The sequence below is a fragment of the Acinonyx jubatus genome, chromosome A1, assembly GCF_027475565.1.
Source record: "Acinonyx jubatus isolate Ajub_Pintada_27869175 chromosome A1, VMU_Ajub_asm_v1.0, whole genome shotgun sequence".
Classification (NCBI taxonomy): Eukaryota; Metazoa; Chordata; class Mammalia; order Carnivora; family Felidae; genus Acinonyx; species Acinonyx jubatus.
Window position 1 is genome coordinate 171,336,310 of NC_069380.1, and position 17,417 is coordinate 171,353,726.

The window sequence follows — 17,417 nt, forward strand, 5'->3', positions numbered from 1 at the left end:
CACCCCAGGCTCCTTCATGCCAAGCCCACCCCAGCTTCAGGACCTCTAGGGAAACTGGTACCAAAACCTAGAACACCATTCCCCTGGAGCTTCCCAGAGATGGCAGCCCCTCCCACCAGCCCATTAAGGGGTCCCTTCTCCCAGGCACCCAACTGTCACTGTCTAGCCATCACTCTCTTCATAGCGTATACTACTAGCATGAATGTTTATGTGCCTACTTGTGTTTGTGTCTCCTGCACAAGAATGCAGCACAAGGGCCAGGACCTTGACCTTTTCTGCTCTACTTCCCCACCCCTAAGCAGATGCTCAGCTCACACTTGGGGAGTGATAGGTTACTGCCCCTCACTAGTTGGCATTTCAAGTGTGCAGGTTTCACCTAGACTCGGCAGAAGGGCAGGACTGGTGCAGTGCAACACCAAGAGGGGTCAGACCTGGGTGCCTCTTCCCGGCTGTGTGCTCTGGGCAACTCATTCCCCTGAGCCAGTTTCCTCATCAGGAAAGGACTCTCCACCTCACAAGGTGTTGTGAGGTTTGAGGGAAAATGAAAATGAAAACATTTAAAATCAGAGACCACAAGACACACGCACAATATTGTGAGCTGCATTTATTGTAGCATGTATAAACCACCTGCCACCTGTGTCTTTCGGAGGCCTGAGGACACAGTCCAGCTTGCATCTGGGAGCCACAGTGCTGGGCACATGACCCACACCCCGCCCACCTGCAGCAGCTCCCAGAAGGCCTGAATCACAGAGCGGCCACAGACCCACGGGTGACTGCTCCAGAGGGATCCACAGTGGCACAGGGCCCAAAGCTGGCCCCCACACCTTTTATTTGGCTAGCAGCGTTCAAAACGTTTTTTCATTAGTGGCCAACAACTTAAAAATTAAGATATTTCACATAAAACTCTGGCTCTTTGGCTTCTCCAGATGTCTCACATTAGACCCACATTCCCACTTTACCGTAATTAGCTACAGCTGAATGACAGCCACGAATTTCAGGTGGGAAACTGTGCTTTGCCACAGTCCCCACCACACCCATTGTAACTCAAAGCCAGTTGCCATTAGCGACTCAATCATGCAAATATTTCTCATTACAAAGCAGTCTCTGTGTCCCATCTCCAGTAATAGTGGGAAAAATCAAAGTTGCACTACAAAGGCCTCACAACGCAAAGGCCCACTTTATTTATTTTTATAACCCACCTGGCCCTGAGGGCATCTAAGTTAGAGATCTATGAACTAGCCCAAACCTCTCCTTTCATCCACAAATGCAGGGGGATGGACAGTCACTCCATATACCCCCTTTGTGCAGATCTGAAAGCAGCAGCCAGACTTCCCAAATCTGAGCCATTTTACTCCTTTAGAAGTCTATAAATTCCCTGAACCCCAAAGAGCTAGTAAGCAGGGTGGACACACCAGGCACAGGGCTGTACCTTGGATGAGGTTGCCCTAGGAAAGCTGGACGCAGGTAATGCTGTGCTGATGCGCACTCTGGTGGCCATGAAGCAGCTCTGCAGGCCACCAGGAAGATTTTTGAACTGGATTCCAAGGGAGCCTAGGAGTCAAAACCATCAATGGCCCCCAAACCTGGCTCCCCCTATCCCCATGGGTGCCAAGCTCAGGTTTCCAGCTACTCCTTCCCAAAACCTTCCCGATCTCCATCCCACCCCTCAGCCCCTCTCCTGGGCATGCCTGGCACCCATCTTAGTCCCCAGGAGGACCAGACCCCTCCCAGGCGGTGGCCTCTTCGGGGCAGGCTCCAGCCTCCCCATTCTCACTCCCATGCTTCAATCCAGGCTTGGCCCACAGCAGCCTCGCAGCATTTGCAGGGGAAAACCCTGCAGAGGTGGGGGAGGCCAACTCCCAGCCTACAGGGTCAGGCAGGGCACTTAGGTGAGCAGAACACGCCAGGCAGAGAACGGGAAGCATATGTCCCAGGAGATGATGCCACTGAAGAGCCGTTGTGGCCAGATGGCCATTCTTCACAAGATGCCGGGGAGCTGGACTTTTATGTGAAATATACCAAGTTTTAAAGGTTGGCTCAATTGTATACGCTGCCTAGGCCAAGAAAACACGCTGGCAGGGTGCATCCGGGCCGGGGCCCCAGGTGGAGAGTACTGCTGAGACCCTGCCGCTGACAGAACCTTCGAGATGGTGGGCGTAAGCCAGTGGTTTTCAAGGTTTTGTTTATTTGAGTAGTTTGTAGCCATCATCATGTTTGATCCTGAGAGGCAAGCAAGGGAGAAAAAATTCTTGGACCCATTTTAAAGTCTGGGACATTGAGGCCAAAGGGGGCTTCTGGCAGGGTCAAGGTCACAGGTAGTAGAGAAGACAGCTCTGAGGCTGCATGAGGCTGTGTCCCCAGCAACAGCAGGCCCCAAGCCTGCCCTAATAGCCATGCACACAGACGTGTGTCTCAGCCTGGGCGGGGGGCCCCTTCCACCCCACCTCACCCCACCAGGCCTGGACCCTCTTAGCTGGGCCATTCCTAGTCCCCTGGAGAGCCCACCACCCAACAACAGCCGCAATGGTGGCTCCCTGTGCACACTCACACACACACCTGCCCTCCATGCACACAGCTCCAGGACAGGCAGCCCGGGCAGAGGCACACAGCTTTCTCTACAGGTGCACAGTGCACACACACTCAAGCTCCCTCTGGAGTGGAAATACCATAGCCTTGCCCATCATGGGTATAGTGGCAGGGGAAGGGGTGGGGGGGCGGGTCCCTGGGTAGGCCAGGCAGGTGGCCATGGCCAGTGTGGCAGCCTCACCAGTTGGCCTTCACTGCCTTGATGTCACTCACAAGGTTCTGGGCCAGGCAGATACCAAAGATCTGTAGGACAAAGAGGCAAGTGAGGGAAAGTCTGCCGGCGGGACAAGGGTGTGGGGGGGGCATGCTGTGCTGAGTCAGTACCTGGAGGAGGGCGATGCCCACAAAGACCCCAGCCACAACGATCAGGTTGTCCTGCAGCCACTTCTCAAACTGGCCCACACAGCCTTTGGTGTGGATGGAGCCCTGCTGCTCCAGCTCCTGGGGACACACAGGCAAGGGGCTTGGCCCACCCACCCCCACAGGCCTCCTCTCAGCCTAGACTGCCAAGCTTGTCTCCACCCCAACACCTTACACCTTTGCACCTGCTGCCTGGATGGAACTCTACCACAGGGCCTTTGCATGACAGATTCCTTCTGGTCATCAGAATCTCAGAACAGATGCCCCCTCCTTCAGGAGGTCTTCCCTGACCACCCGGCCCCAATCCTATCAACCTCCCTTACTTTATTTGCATTCAAGCTCTTGGTTGAAATTGTCACATTACTGTTCACATGTATTTATCCATTAGCTTTCTGTCTTTCTCCCTCTACTAGTGTGGGAGCTCCTTGAGAACAGGGGCTCTGTCTACCTAGCTCATGACCATGAATCCCTAGCATCTAGGGCACTGCCAGGTGTGAGCACCAATGGGTGCTCGACATAGAGCTGCAACGAGCAAACACACATGTGTCTGTGCTCATGGGTCCACTGCCCCCATGTTTGGAAGTACCAAGCTCTAGGTGCCTGGATGGTTCCTAGGACTCAGTACCCCCTCCCACACAGAATTCCTGAGACCTCACAGAGGAGCTTATGGGAGGCTGTCCTTTCCATCCCAATGCCCCCAACTCTGTCCCCACCCCTCTCACCAGCTTGAGCCGGACATCGTAGCCACACTGGGTGTTGAGGACATCTTCCTGAGGAGAAATAGGCCAATAAGCGAGTTGGTGAGGGGATATCCCACGGGGGCCCATGACACCCAGCACTGGAGTGGTTCTTGCTTCTCAGGGGAAGCAGATGGAACCACGGACTCCGCTATGCCCACCACTCCTAGACAAGGCTCACAGAGGCCCACACACCTCTTTCCTTGGTGCCAGGACACATGGCTACAAACGCCAGCCTGAGCTGCCTCCTGTTTAGGAATCCTGCCTGCTCGTGTTTTCTAAGAATGGGAAGAATCCTGGCCCTCAGTGTCCCAAGTGAACTGTGCTGGGAGAGGAGTCACCGGGAGAAGTTTCTGCTCTGAAGAAAGCCATACAAGGGGTCAGAAGCCCCACACCCGACCACACGAGCATGGCGGCCCAGCGGTGTGGCAGCTGCCTCACTACAATCATAGAGACAGGTTTTGCTGAAGGGGTGCAGGCCCCACTGCTGCCCACGGACACAAACTCCTCAGTGTAGGAGGGGTGCTCCCATGTAAAATGACTCCCACCCCCAGCACCCAAGGCCCCCAGAGCAGGGCTGAGCCCAGCAAGCCCTGTGGTGGATTTTTCCCACACTTGGTCTGCGCACAGCAATGCCCCTGCCCCTCCTCACCACATCCCACTCACCGCAGGGTCCCGGACGCAGCAGGAGAAGGGCACCCCGCAGCGCTCCCGGCTCGGGTTCAAGTCAGTGCAGTTGAAATAGATATTGAGGTTCCAATCATTAGGCCCTCGGGCTCCGCAGCAAGACCACTAAGGGGCGAGAGGAGAGCCCTAGGTGAGCCAGGCCCACCCCAGGAGCCCCATCCAGTTTGGAGACAGGCCCAGGCTACAGGGAGACAGGGCAGGGCTGTGCTGCGAGGGGGTCTAGGGGCAGCTGGGCAGGTGGGCCCCTCCTCACCCTCCCAACAGAAAGGCCAGACCTAAGCCCAGACCCATCAGAGCATCACTATGCTCCTGCCCAGGTTGGTGGGGGCAGGGGGGTACTGGGAAGGGGTGCCCTGAGAAATAGGTATCAGGCCAAGCTCTGTGGGGGAAGGTACCACTGAACCCCATGTCTGTACTGGGTCTTCCCACACTTGACCCAGAGATTTTGCGAAGACTTTCTCTCTTCCTCTCTGCAGGGACAAGAAGGTAACCCTGTCACCGTCATACACCCTTACACTTCATAAATGCCACGGCAGCACCTGTATCCCCAACACCTCTACCCAGAATATCGTGCACTGCCTCCCTAGGCGTGGCAATAGTGAGTGTGAGGCTGCACTGAAACTAGCTCGTGAGTCAGGGGAGGCAGGAGCACATGCCTTAGACCACCCAACACAGAATCCAGCCCTCAAGGGACCAGCTTAATGCAGACAGAGATAGGCCCCTATGGGCAGAGCAGGGAGAGTGAGGCCTGGCCAGCGGCTCTGTGTGCACAGGTCCCAGCAAACAGCCTGGCCTCTGCCTGCCTCTTCTCACTCTGCTCAGCACCTGATGTTCCTGTTGGGGAACATCTGCCCCTCTTTCCACACCCTGCTTCTTCTCCAAGGCCTTCCTCTTCTCCACCCTTCCTCATTTCAGCTTTTACCACTATTCACAATTTTGTATACACGCATGCACGCACACACGTACATTTGTCTGTTTTGCTTATCATCTGTCTCTTGCCCCAGACTGCCATCCCCATGAGGACAAGTCCCAGCTTTTTTCACCACTGAATTCCCAGCAACCTTCCCAGGGTCTGGCACACAATAAACCTGTACCAATTCTGTGTTGACTGAACAAATAAATCACATCCTAACTGCCTCACTATATGTCTGCTCTGTCCTGAGTTGAAAAGTCCTCAAAGAGGTACCAGCTCTGGTTCATCTCTGGATCCCGGAACAGTCTCTTGGGTTGATAGCCCTGAAGGCATGTAACTGTGGAAGTGGATGTGACTGGGTGAGACTATGTGTAAGTGGGTGTGAGTGGATGAGGAGGTGCAGGCGGGAGGTGTCTAGGATCTCGTGAACTGTTCACTGACTGCTTCTTCACATTGGTTAAGTATAGAGTTTAAGCGCAGAGCTTTGGTTGAGGGGGAAAGTCTCAAACTCTAACATGTCCAGAGGCCAAACAAACAATAAAAATGAGAGAAGAGGGCCAACAGGTATAATAAAATAAAGAGTGGCAGACAATGGCAAACAGAGAGCTCCTATACCAGCAAAGGGGATAGCAGCAATGTAACCGCAGCCAAGACTATGGGTCCAGAGTTTATTAGAAGGGGAAATTGATATTTTTATACCAAATTTTCTCCTTTAAGTGTGTTGTAAACCTTGGCCTACGACCTGCCAGTTTGAAGTCTCTGGCCTCTGTTCCCCAACACTGGGTCCTTGCAGAACTAGGCATAATGGGGACCTACAGGGATCACGTAAACTAGCTTCCCCTCAGACAGGGGCCTCCTGGCTCTTTTCCCCCGGGGCATGGGTGGAGGAATGGTCCCAGCACACACGGGGACTTATTCTTTCACACATCTGCCCAGCAGAAGCCTCATGCAGGTAGGCCAGGCTGGTGCTGGACTCACATATTCCTGAGCAAAGTCAATGAGGTTCTGGAGGTCAATGTCGTCCCGATAAGCCTTAACATTGTTGTTGATGAAGAAATTGAGCTGGTCTCGAATCCAGTCCTTGAATACGAAGGCCAGAATCCCTGTTGCCAGTTCCAGGAAGAAGATGAGGCCGAGGAACACGGAGAACTGGGGTGGGGGACATACAGATTGTAGGGATCAGAGGTGCAGGGCCTGCGGGTGCCACGGGGCAGAGCTCCACCCCCACCCCAACCCAAGAAAGTGGAGAGTCCCCACCTTTTCTCCCATTAACATTGTTTTATGATGGCGAAGGACAGCACTGCTCTTATAACCCACTTATTCTGCTTCCTCTGGTAATCATCCTGTTTTCGTTGAAAAACCACCCTCCACATAGCCTTTAATTTAGTTCCTGTGGCTCAGGCAGAGCCATCTCCACCTCCTTCCCCATTCCCAGATAGAGGACATGGCCTGTTCGAGAAGCCCACCAATCAGAGCGCTACCTCTCCCAGGGCCACGGGGATTGGTCCAAAGACAGCCAATCTGGACCAACGAGATGCAAAGAAGTGACTGCTTCTGATTCTTGCTTTCTACTCAGGTCCTGCTCTCAGTCAGATGAAACCCATCTCAGGCTCCTCAGGCTCCGCGCTGACAGCAAGGAGCCTGCTTAGGATTCTTTCCTTCCTTCCATCTCTCCCTTCCTCCCTCTTTCTCTCTCTTTCTTCTTTCTCTTTCTTTCTCTCTCTCTCCCTCCCCCCACTCCTCCCCACCTCCACTCGCACATGCCTGCACTCTCTCTCTCAAAATAAACTTAAAAAAAAAAAAAAAAAAAGACTGGATGACTGGTTAGGAAGAGAGAGGTTCAGCCTCTAGTAGGGGTTCCCAGAGGGGCAGTATGAAGCTAGCCTCCACCCATTCGTGGGCATCCTTCCACCCCTTGGGGAATGGAGCCAACTAGAGGGACAGAGAAGAGAAACAGAGAGACCAGGCCAAGTGACATTGCGGTGGCCCCTAGATCCAAATGTGCTGACACCCAGCACACCCCTGGGCTTTCCCTAGTGAGCCCATAAATACCCTTTCATGCTTAGGCCCCTGGGTTTCAGTCATAGCAGAAAGAATCCTATATAGATAATACAATTCTGACGATTACTGTTATAATAACGTAATAATAAAACTACCCGTTATTAAGTACTAACTACATAGATGTGGGAGGAGGTTGGGGTCCCCAGTGGGCCTAGGTGAGGGTGTACTCACAAACTTGAGCAGGAAGGTGTTCTCCCGGAGGGCCCCGATGCAGCCAGCAAAGCCCAGTACTGACATGACACCTCCAACCACTACAAACAGCCATACGGGGTCGAGGCCTCCCAGATCTGTCAGCGCTGAGATGTTAGAGAGAACGCCCTGTGCCAGGGGAGCAAAGGCAAGTGGTCGGCCCGATCCTCCCACCACCTCAACCCATGGCAGCCCCACGCCCTACTGCACCACCTTACCTTCTCACCCCAGGCCCAGAGGCCAATGGCCAGGAACAGGGCTCCCAGCACCTGCAGAAGCAGCATCAAAGAGCTGAGGGTTGGAGCAGCACCCTTCCCCACCCGGACAGAGCCCCCTCTCCCCTAGTACTCAGGGTCTTCAGGAAGCCAGTAGGAGAGAGAGGAGGAGGGGTGGGTCCAGGGTCCTTTCTACCTTTCCAAGAATACATTCCAGTGTTTCTCCCCCACAAAACACAGCCTGGAGGATGGAACCCACCTTAGTCCTTCCCAGAACTCAGAACTGGAGCAGAGGATGGCCAGGATACTCCTGCCAAGCAGCAGCAGCAGCAGCAGCAGCAGCAGCAGCAGCTATGTCCTGAGCCTCTCCTCCCACCAGACCTGTCTGAGTTCTGGGCTCCTACCCTCCTTTCTGCTCCTTCCCAATCTGGCCATTCCACTGCCCTCCAACTCTGTGATGGTTGCCCTACTCCATTTTCTGTTTTCATAGCTCATAAGCAAAGACCCCTGAATGACAAGGAATCCCAATGTGAGCAGGATCCAGCTGAGGGACCCTAGTCTGGGCTGGTGGCTGTGCCCTTGAAAACTTCTGGCCACAGTTCTGCCTGGGCCTTCTAAGCACAACCCACCATCCGGCCTCAGTTCCTTACTGGGAAGAGCCCTGGATGTCAAGGCTATCAACCTGAGACTGGGCAGCTCCCCGGATGTTCAATCTCACAGGAAGAGTGTCCCTCCTGCCCCAGCCAGCACAAGGCCGTGACCCCACCTCTTCAGACCTTCCCCACCCACCTGCTTTCACAGGCTCCTCCCCCCTTCCCCCCACCAATTCCAGTCAATTCCACCATGATCACCCAGTTTAACACCTTCCTCTCTCTGACCCCAGACTCCTCCCACTGCTGTATTCTTCTCTGGAAATAGCTTTCCTTCCCCTCACCTCTATACTAGATCTGGAATGTGAAACCAAACATCACTTCTCCCGCCTCATCCCATTTGACCCACCCATGGCCTTTAGACAGGTGACTGACTACTACTTTCTCCTTTCTGAACCCCTCCTTGGTTACCCAACACCAATCCTCTCTCTGCTCCTTCTCAGCCTCCCTCCCAGGATTCACTGCTTCACCTGCCCTATGCACATGGCCACCCCCCCCCACCCCCAACCAGGTTTAACCTTCAGCCTTCTGCTTTCTTCCTCTTCCACACTTATTATCCACACCATCAGATGCCGACATCTCCCAGATCTCCACCCAAACCTCTCCCTGGCTCCAGACTCCTATGTCCAACTGCCTGCTGCAAACACCTCCAAGTCCCAGGCCCTGTTCCGTGTGCTGGGAATACATCAGAAAATAGAACAAATGAGCTCTCTGCCCTCATGGAGTTTACACTCCAGTGGGAGAAATCCACAGTGAGCAAACAAGGTAATTTCAGATACCAACAGATCCTTTAAAGAAAACCAAACAGTGATGCAGTGGGGAGTGACTGGGGGTTGTGGAGGCATGCTTCAGTTAGGGAAAATGGGGATATTTTAGCTGAGGTCTAAATAGCGAAAAAGTGTAGTGAGAAGGAAATTCCAGGTGGAGGGACTGGCAGAGGCCCAGAGGTAAGATCATGTTTGGTGGTGCGAGGGATAAACTGAAGGGCAGCAGGGCCAGACTCCAGAGAGTGCTGGAGGCCATGGGAGGAGTCTGGACTGTATTAATTGTGGGAAGGTTCTCAGCAGGGTAACAACCAGGGTCTGCTTTCCTTTAAAACAAACAAACAAAAATCTTGGGGCCTATATGATAGGCACCTCCCTCCAGCCACCTTGACCCAAACCTGAAACCCTCTTGGCCCTCCAAGCATCCCAGTCCTGTCAATTCAGCCTCCTAACTTCCCCTGGAGCCTTCCTCACTTCCCACTCCCAGCCCCTAGCTGTGACCCAGCCCTCCTCCTAGGTCTCCCACTTCCAAGCCCCATGCCCCTCACCCACTCTCCCCATGCAGCCAGACAGATCTGCCTCTAGTACAAAAGCCAAAGCAGACCCATTATCCAGCGCTGAAACCCTCACTGCTCTACATTGCCCTCAACATAAAATTCAAGCACCAGCCCAGCCTTTCCTGCTCTGGCTCCCCACCCCCACTCCCCTGCAAAACTTGGTGTGCCTGCAAAGAGCCTGAGTTTCTCTTGCCTGTCCCCCTTGACATGGGGGGTTGGGGGGAGCGGGGTGGGACTCACTATGCTCAATGCTCTGCCTCACCTCTACCCACTGCCCTCTTGGCTCTGTGCTTACTGGCCCTGTCCTTCTAGGTTAAATGACTTAACATCTCTGTGCCTCTTCCCTCATCTATAAAATATAGATAATAAAATAGCTGTGTGAATACAAGTTAGAATTTATTTAATGGGCCTAACAACCCTGAGGGGCAGGCTTCATTACCCCCACTCCCAGGAAGGGAAGCTGAGGTCCAGAGAGAAGTGACTTGCCCAGTCTCAGAGCTCTGCTTGCTACACCCAGGCCTCCAGACTTCCCCACCAGTACTCTCTGCACATTGCCCACACCCTGGAGAGCTGAGCATTGCTGGAACCAGAAGACCCACCACACAGGGGCGACTGCATGGGCAGCACGTGGGTGGAGGGCGGTGCCAAAGTCTTGCTGAAAGAAACAGAATGGGCCCGGCATTTTGACACAAGGCAGCAGGAGCAGAGACTGCAGAGGCAGCAAGCAGCCTTGGAGACGGGATGGGGGAGGGAGAAGGGAAGATGACTTGGCAGGGCCCTGGGGGCACAGATGCCACCCGGGGAAGGGCACTTGAAGCTCCCTTCTCTGGCAGGGGCAGCAACTGCCTGCGAAACCTCGGTTTTGTCAGCTGTAGAATGTTGAATTCTGTTCCCCAGGGCCACCTAGGACGTCTCAACAGGGCAGATCTCCTGCCCCCAGCAGAGGACTAGAGCTATTGCCCTCCCCCAGCCTGCAAGCCTCCTCACTGAGGAGCAAGACCCACACACCACCCCTTCCCCGCTCCCCCCCCCCCCCAAAGGAGCTTAAGGCTGGGTGAGGGAATCCGGCCCTTCCCTTCGCGGAGACACTCCCCTCGGTGGGCTAAACAGGGGTGGAGTTCAGCGAACACCCCACACCCCAGAGTAGCAGTGAGGCTGGATGGGAGAATGGGCGACGGGGCACCAAGAGCATCCCTGGGACCCTTCCCCTTTCTCCACCTGGACTCTGGAAGATACCAGGAGACTCCACCCCCACATCCTACCCCGGCGGCGCCTGGGACCCGCCTCCAGCAATCCGGGACTCTCCGTAGTTCCCCGGAGTGGTCCTGGGAGTGGGCGTGGAGTGGGAAAAAGAGATGGGGGCTGGGGGGAGATGGGGGGGAAAGACCGCTCTCTGCCTTCAGGATTTGGGACCGTCCCCTTCCCTCCCCCCAGCCCCTGCAGTAGGGGCTTGAACCTCCTTCTCCCGCCACCTGAATTCAGCACGGGGCCCAAACCCACCCCGCTCTCACCCAGAAGACAATGTTGAAGCCAAACAGGAAGTATTTCCCGCAGCAGCCGACCTCGGGTTCCTGGAAGTGCTGGTGCTTGCCCGGCATGGTGAGCAGTCGCCCGCCGGCCTGGGACCGGAGCTGGGGCTGGCCCGGCCCTCCACGGGCCGCCCTGGGCTAGAGCCGCCCGGGGCCTAGCCCGGCGGCTGCGGCTTCATGGCCGCGGCCACACAGAGAGCCGGTCGGGTCCCGCCTGCCCCGCAGGGACCGCCCCCGGCGCCCCGACCGCCCAGCTCCCAGCGCGTTCAGACCCCTCAAAGCCCCGCCGCCTCTAGGCCTGACTCCGCCTCCGTCCTACTCAGTGCCCTCGGAGCCCCGCCTCTAGGCCTGAGTCTGTGACCTCCGGGCTCCGCCCCAGGCAGGTTCCGCCCCAGGCAGGTTCCGCCCCAGGCAGGTTCCGCCCCAGGCAGGTTCCGCCCCAGGCAGGTTCCGCCCCAGGCAGGTTCCGCCCCAGGCAGGTTCCGCCCCAGGCAGGTTCCGCCCCAGGCAGGTTCCGCCCCAGGCAGGCCCCGCCCCAGGCAGGCCCGCCCCTCTGCCCGACTCGGAACCCCGCCTCTAGGTCTGACTCCGCCCCGAGCGCCGACAGCGTTCTCTTATCCTCCTCCCCGCCCCGCCCAGCGTCCTACGGACCTGAGAAGCTTGATGATGGCACCGCAAGTCGCAGGTACAAAACACCCTCATTACTCCCACCCCACCAGGCACAGTACCAGCGCCACTTCGTACCCAGCCTTGCTGTTGGAACTCATCCTGGAGAAGAGTAACTGATGCTCTAATGAGCAGATGGGGATGGCGATATGGATCGTGTTTTTAAAACACAGGACGTTTTATTACAGTGTAATCGAAGCAGACGCACTTTTCACTCAACGGAAATTAACTGCCTACATTGGCTCAAACTCAGGCCTGATGACATCTAGGTCTTGTGAGGGCCGCGGCCTCTGCTCCCCGACACTTCAGTTTTGCCAGGGGCATATACTCGACCCCCTGGCTCAATGACCCTCTGCCATTGAAACCTCGCTGACTCTTCCCATCTTACCCCTCTCCCCATACTAGATGGATCCCTGATTGGACCCGGGGGGGGGGGGGGTCTCACACGAGCCCCTCAAGGCAGGACAGGAGATTAAGGTTTTGGGGGGCCCAAATCTTACTCAATTTTAGAACCCTCAAAAATAATTCTAATAATTCTAATAATTCAGAAGTGAGTGTTTATTTGGAGCAGGAACAGAAAGGGGCTTAAACTTCATCACCTTCCAGTTAATCCGTCTCAAACCTAACCACCACTGTCCTGTCTCCTGTCTCATCTATCTACCCGCCTCCATTCAGCCTGACTCTGAGGCAGGCAAGGCCCAGACAGCCCTGGCCACAGCTGAGGAAAGGACAAGTAGACACACAGGGCTCTCAGTCCTTAGCTCACCACATGTCTGTGAGATAGTGGGGTTCTGCCTGTAAGCCTCCAACCCTTTTGATCTACAACCCCACTTCCGAGGCCCCACCCACGGCTGCTTGAGAGAAGGTACAGGATACTGGGGAGGCTCCAAGGCTATAAATCTGATGAAAGGCAATTCATAAAGGTTTAAAGTAGAGTGATTACAAAGAGGAAAGCCCATCCCCCTCCTGTCCTTGAGCTCCTGCTCTCAGAGTGTCAGTGGTCTTGGGCCTGCTCCCCCATATCAGAAGAGTCTGGCCCTCAGGTCACCCAGCCTCTTTCTCAGGGGTGCAGAGAGAGTAAGTGCTGGATTGTAGGGTTCTCTTGCCATCTTTCCACCTTCATCTGAGCTCTCCTTTCCCCAGTGACTCACCCCAGCCCACCCCCAGGTGAAACAAGGAAACTCAAGGCTTTCCTCCACCTGTTCTGCATCCTCAGGATGGCTCCCTGACCACAGATCTATGCCTAGGCCCCAACTCATGTTAAGCAATGTTCATATTCACTCCAGAACAAGTGAGAACCCGGTTCTCTACCCCCTAGTCCTACCCAGCATCAGCACTGTAGCCCAGCATCCCCTTACTTACACACACACACACACACACACACACACACACACACACAGAGTGAGAGGCTCAGAAGCAGCTGAATCACACCACAAACTTATTCTTGGCTAGGGAGTTGCTCTTGGTGGCAGTGTCTGCATGGGCCTGGTACCCAATGACGATCTTCGTGGAGAGGCCCAGGCGCTCTTTGTACACACGCCTGGGGGAGGAGTAGGAGAGGAAATTAAATAGCAGCAAGTGCTGGAGATCACCTGGGACCCTGGGTCCTTTGCCCATACGTCCTACCCTAGTTCCAGCCACCATCACTCTTGTGACATCTTACCCATGTGGAAACCCAAAATATGACTCTTTACGCAAAAGAAAAGAGTCCTGCTGGAAACAGCTTGAAATCTGGATTCCAAACCCTCATATACATGGGTAAGGAAAAAGGAGGAGCTGACATGGAGAGTTCCAGAGGTCTCCCTCACAGGCCAAGCCACACCACCCTCAACTTCTCCCCTGGAGGAGACCCTGTGCCAGAGATATCACTCACCCAATGTGCAGCACGCCCGCCTGGTTCTCTGCCTCCCTGGTCCACACAGCAATCTTGTCTCCCTTGGTTCGGATGTTGATGACAGCCCCACACACCTCCCGGCTGTGCTCCTCAAAGCTCTCCCCGATCAGACAGAGCAGCTGGGGCCAAAAGGAAGGATGGTGAGACCTCCACCTCAGTTACAGGGACTGCCCCACTATCCTTGATGGTGCCACCACACCAGCCAGCCTCTTCTCTTGGGGACCTCCCCCGCCTTCCCTCCCCTCCCAACCTCCACTCACGGTCTCCAGCCACAGGCGGTCCAGCTCACTGTGACGCTGCTGCTTGGCAAGACTGACCAGCCAGCGGCCACCCCTCTTATTCCTGCTATCTTCCCACATGGGCTCAATGCCATCCTAAGAGGTGGAATGACAAATCAACTGCCTCCCTTTCTTCAAAGGGAAGTGGGGACCCAACCATCTTCCCAGGCGCTGCTCTGACCCCTAAATAAGCCTCGGTAGGCTAAGTTCCCTCTTGCTTCCATTCCCTCTGTATGGGCAGCTTCCACCATCAGCCACTTGACCCCCCATACCCTCCTATGAGCTCCCACAATCCCCTGATCCTCAACACTGGTCATCTTTTGTAGCCTTGTTATATATATGTGTATGTTTGTCTCTTTTACTGAACTGAGCTCCTTGAGGCAGGAGTTCAAAAGGGGGAGGGTTGATTAAGGAAGCTTCTGGGGATACTCTAGTGTGTGGAAGACCAGACATCCCAGGCTGGGCACTGACCCCCTGGGGAAGTCTTTAAACACTGATGTCAGGGCCCCACAGCACACACCTGCTAGGTCAGCACCTCCAGGGATGGGCCTGGACACTGATGAGGAGTGTCCTCGGGCAATTCTGATGCATATGCCTAGTTCAGGAGCCAGGCCAGAAACCTGGGCTCCTTCTTGGTTCCCCCTTCTCCCCTCCCCCTTCCAGACTCATAAATGTCCTATAAGTACAGCTCTAGTCTGACACTCTACCCAAGCTTCTGTATATAGCATTTCCTCAGATTGGAAGTCCCACCTTGGCTCTGAGGAAGGCTGTCTGTGGCACCCCACCCCCAAACTCTCCATGAGGGAGGAATGCAGAAGCTGAGCTGAGGAGAATCAGCCCTCCTGTGGCCTGAGGGGGCGGGTGGGCAGAGCTTACCTTGAACAGGGCGTAGTCACAGCCAGAAGAGAGCTTACTGGCCAGCTGGATGTGACTGTACATCCTGGAGAGAGCCCCCCACCCCGCCCCAATCCAGGCTGAAAGTCCAGACTTTTTAAGGCCTGGTTCCAACCTGCCTCACCGCCCCAACTTCTTACCAGACCCCACTGTTTTCCACCCGCCTTCAGGCCTCCAAGCCTTATGCTCACTCACCCTTCTCACCAACCCCTTGCCCCTTCTATCTCTACTTACCCAAACCGTCAAATCCCACCTTCTCCCTGGAGCCTTCCCTGACCATCCAAACCCCTCAGGAGGCTTTTAGAGCCCCAGTGCCGGGGCAGGGGGTGTTTTGGGATTCACCCATGGACACTATCAAGCAGCCTAATCCTCACTTTGTGGCTGAGACCAGCTCAGAGAGGGGAAAGAACTTGTCCAGAGTCACAAAGCCAAGGAGTGGCAGAGTCAGGGTCAACTCCTGGCTCCTCCCGCCTCTCAGACTCTCTTCCAGGTGTGCAGGATGGTTTGGTGTTGATCTGGCTGTATTTCATGGACGCAACACACACACACACACACACAAGCTTCCATGCTGTTCTGGCGTCTCAGCTCCTCCCCTGAGACTCTCTTCCCTAAGCCCCAAGAAGTTTTCAGGGGGGCCTAGATCCTAGTCCCAGTGACCCCCACCCCCAAGCAGAACCCACCAAGCCCCAGCCCTCAGCAAATGCTGAGAGGTCGCAGGGAGGGCTGGAAAGCGGTGTAGGAAACAGCTCCCTGGAGGGGTAGGGTCTAGGAAGGACCCCCCTGGCTCTGGCCTCCTCTACAAGCAACAGACACTCACGCCCAAAAGTCCTCCACGGTGTCAAACTTGGTGACCAGATGCAGGTTGTCCTGCCAGGCTCGGCTGCGGTCATTCTTGAAGAACCATAGAGCCCACCTGGGGATAGGAGAGGCCAGGAGGAAGCAGCGAGCCCCTCCCAGGCCCAGAACCTGCAGCAGGTGCTGGCAGGGAAGTCCCACCCCTTCAAGTATAAATAAGGAGATGGGATTTAGGCACGGCCTCTGCACGGTGACTGGAGTCAGTGATCCTGAAAGGCCAGGACAGGATGGGGGAATTGAAGCCAGAATCTCTATGGGTTAAGGCCAGAAGAACCAACAGGGCCCAAGTCTTAGGCTAGCTCTGACCTTTCTTGGATGAGGGAGGGGGGGCAAGAGAGCAAGGCCGGGTGCAAGGCCACAAAGCCTGCCTTACCTGTTCAGCAGCGGGTGTAACTCCAACTTGATCCCCTGGGGGCCCCCATCCTGGGCTTCCTTCCTCCTCTGGGACAGCTGATCCCCAGGGGCATTCAAAGCCCCCTCAGCCATCAGGACAGCCACTACTGCCCCCTCTTTCTCTTCCTCTTTCTCCTCCTTCTCCTCCCAGTTTTGGATTCCACCCTCAGCCTCTCCAACCTGACCAAAGAAAAAAATCAGGGTGAACAGCAAGCTCCAGCCCAGCCACCCCAGCCCCGTCCCTTGCTACACGAGGGGCAGGAAGGTGGACTCACAGGGCTAGCAGTAGCCATGCAGCTGCTTGGGCTTGTCCCATTTGGCCCCCAGCTGCGGGCTTTTAACTCACTCGTGCCACCCCACCCCCCAGAGCATGGGATGGGGAGGAGTCAGCGTGGTGTTGGGGGGAGCTCAGAGGGGAAAGGGCTTGTGCTATGCCTTCCATCGGCAGGCATTTAGTGAGCACCTTCCGCATGCAGGGTGGGAGGGGGACAGTGTGACAAGACAAACCCAGCCCTCACCCATAGGGTGCTGGCCATGCGAGGGCTGGGACACATGAAGCTAAAGGTCAATATTAGGGGTCTGCCCCCTAGTGCAATCACGTCTCACAGAGGACGGGCCTAGAGTTTAAAGTGGACCATTCCAGAAATGGCAGAAACAGCAGCTCTGACAGTGTTCATAGCCAGGTCAGACCTTATACACACATTGGGGTATCTGTTTGTCTCTGTTGCCATTCATTTGGCTACCAATGTCATCTGACACCCACGTTTATCTGGTCTCTGGGAACATCTGAGTTTTTTAAAATACATAATGATTTTGGGGCGCCTGGGTGGCTCAGTCAGGTTAAGCATCCGACTTCAGTTCAGGTCGTGATCTCCTGGTTCGTGAGTTTGAGCCCCGCATGGGGCTCTGTGCTGAGCCCTCTCTGTGCTGAGAGCCTGGAGCCTGCTTCAGATTCTATGTCTCCCTCTCTCTCTGCCCCTCCCCCACTCACGCTCTGTCTTTCTCTCTCTAAAAAATATTTTTAAAATGTTTTTAAATACATAATCATTGAGAAACAGGGAGACTGTATATTAAAAATCTACATTTTTGGTTACTCTTGAAAATTTGGGAAAGTCTCATGACACTGGAGCCTCCACCTCACGGATCCACAATCCGATATGCACTCCTGCTGTTCTGAGTGTTCTCAGCA

The 17,417-nt window shown here is 55.2% G+C and overlaps 2 protein-coding genes across 3 annotated transcripts; both read right to left on the bottom strand.

The window, feature by feature from the left end:
• Positions 1-593: 593 nt before the first annotated feature.
• On the bottom strand, positions 594-11,546 carry TSPAN17 (tetraspanin 17). 2 transcript variants are annotated; one of them, XM_027035253.2, is made up of 9 exons: positions 11,231-11,545; positions 7,752-7,802; positions 7,516-7,662; positions 6,262-6,432; positions 4,350-4,475; positions 3,669-3,716; positions 2,911-3,027; positions 2,768-2,829; positions 594-2,220 (listed from the first exon to the last, which is right to left on the bottom strand). In XM_027035253.2, exons 1-9 carry the CDS (start codon positions 11,315-11,317, stop codon positions 2,184-2,186), a joined length of 846 nt encoding a protein of 281 aa, XP_026891054.1. In that variant the 5' UTR covers positions 11,318-11,545; the 3' UTR covers positions 594-2,183. The 2 variants fall into 2 exon arrangements, with proteins under 2 accessions (XP_026891054.1, XP_026891068.1); XM_027035267.2 differs by lacking the exon at positions 2,911-3,027 and having other exon boundaries at positions 11,231-11,546.
• An 839-nt stretch (positions 11,547-12,385) lies between these two features.
• On the bottom strand, positions 12,386-16,764 carry EIF4E1B (eukaryotic translation initiation factor 4E family member 1B). The gene is made up of 7 exons (XM_053222748.1): positions 16,747-16,764; positions 16,209-16,408; positions 15,798-15,893; positions 14,963-15,026; positions 14,069-14,182; positions 13,788-13,927; positions 12,386-13,454 (listed from the first exon to the last, which is right to left on the bottom strand). The coding sequence occupies exons 1-7, from the start codon at positions 16,762-16,764 to the stop codon at positions 13,340-13,342; spliced, it is 747 nt and encodes a 248-aa protein (XP_053078723.1). The 3' UTR covers positions 12,386-13,339.
• Between the last annotated feature and the right edge of the window lie 653 nt (positions 16,765-17,417).

What these genes read in the sequence shown, in the direction of transcription:
- EIF4E1B (XM_053222748.1), bottom strand. An exon ending in ACCGTGGAGGACTTTTGGGC is followed by an intron (nt 15,027 to 15,797) that starts GTGAGTGTCTGT and finishes GGCTCTCTCCAG; the next exon opens with GATGTACAGTCACATCCAGC. An exon ending in ACCGCCTGTGGCTGGAGACC is followed by an intron (nt 13,928 to 14,068) that starts GTGAGTGGAGGT and finishes TTTTGGCCCCAG; the next exon opens with CTGCTCTGTCTGATCGGGGA.
- TSPAN17 (XM_027035253.2), bottom strand. Translation starts at nt 11,317, where the DNA reads ATGCCGGGCAAGCACCAGCACTTCCAGGAACCCGAGGTCGGCTGCTGC. An exon ending in ACACCTTCCTGCTCAAGTTT is followed by an intron (nt 6,433 to 7,515) that starts GTGAGTACACCC and finishes CCCCCACCCCAG; the next exon opens with TTCTCCGTGTTCCTCGGCCT. An exon ending in GCTGCGTCCGGGACCCTGCG is followed by an intron (nt 3,717 to 4,349) that starts GTGAGTGGGATG and finishes ATTTCTCCTCAG; the next exon opens with GAAGATGTCCTCAACACCCA.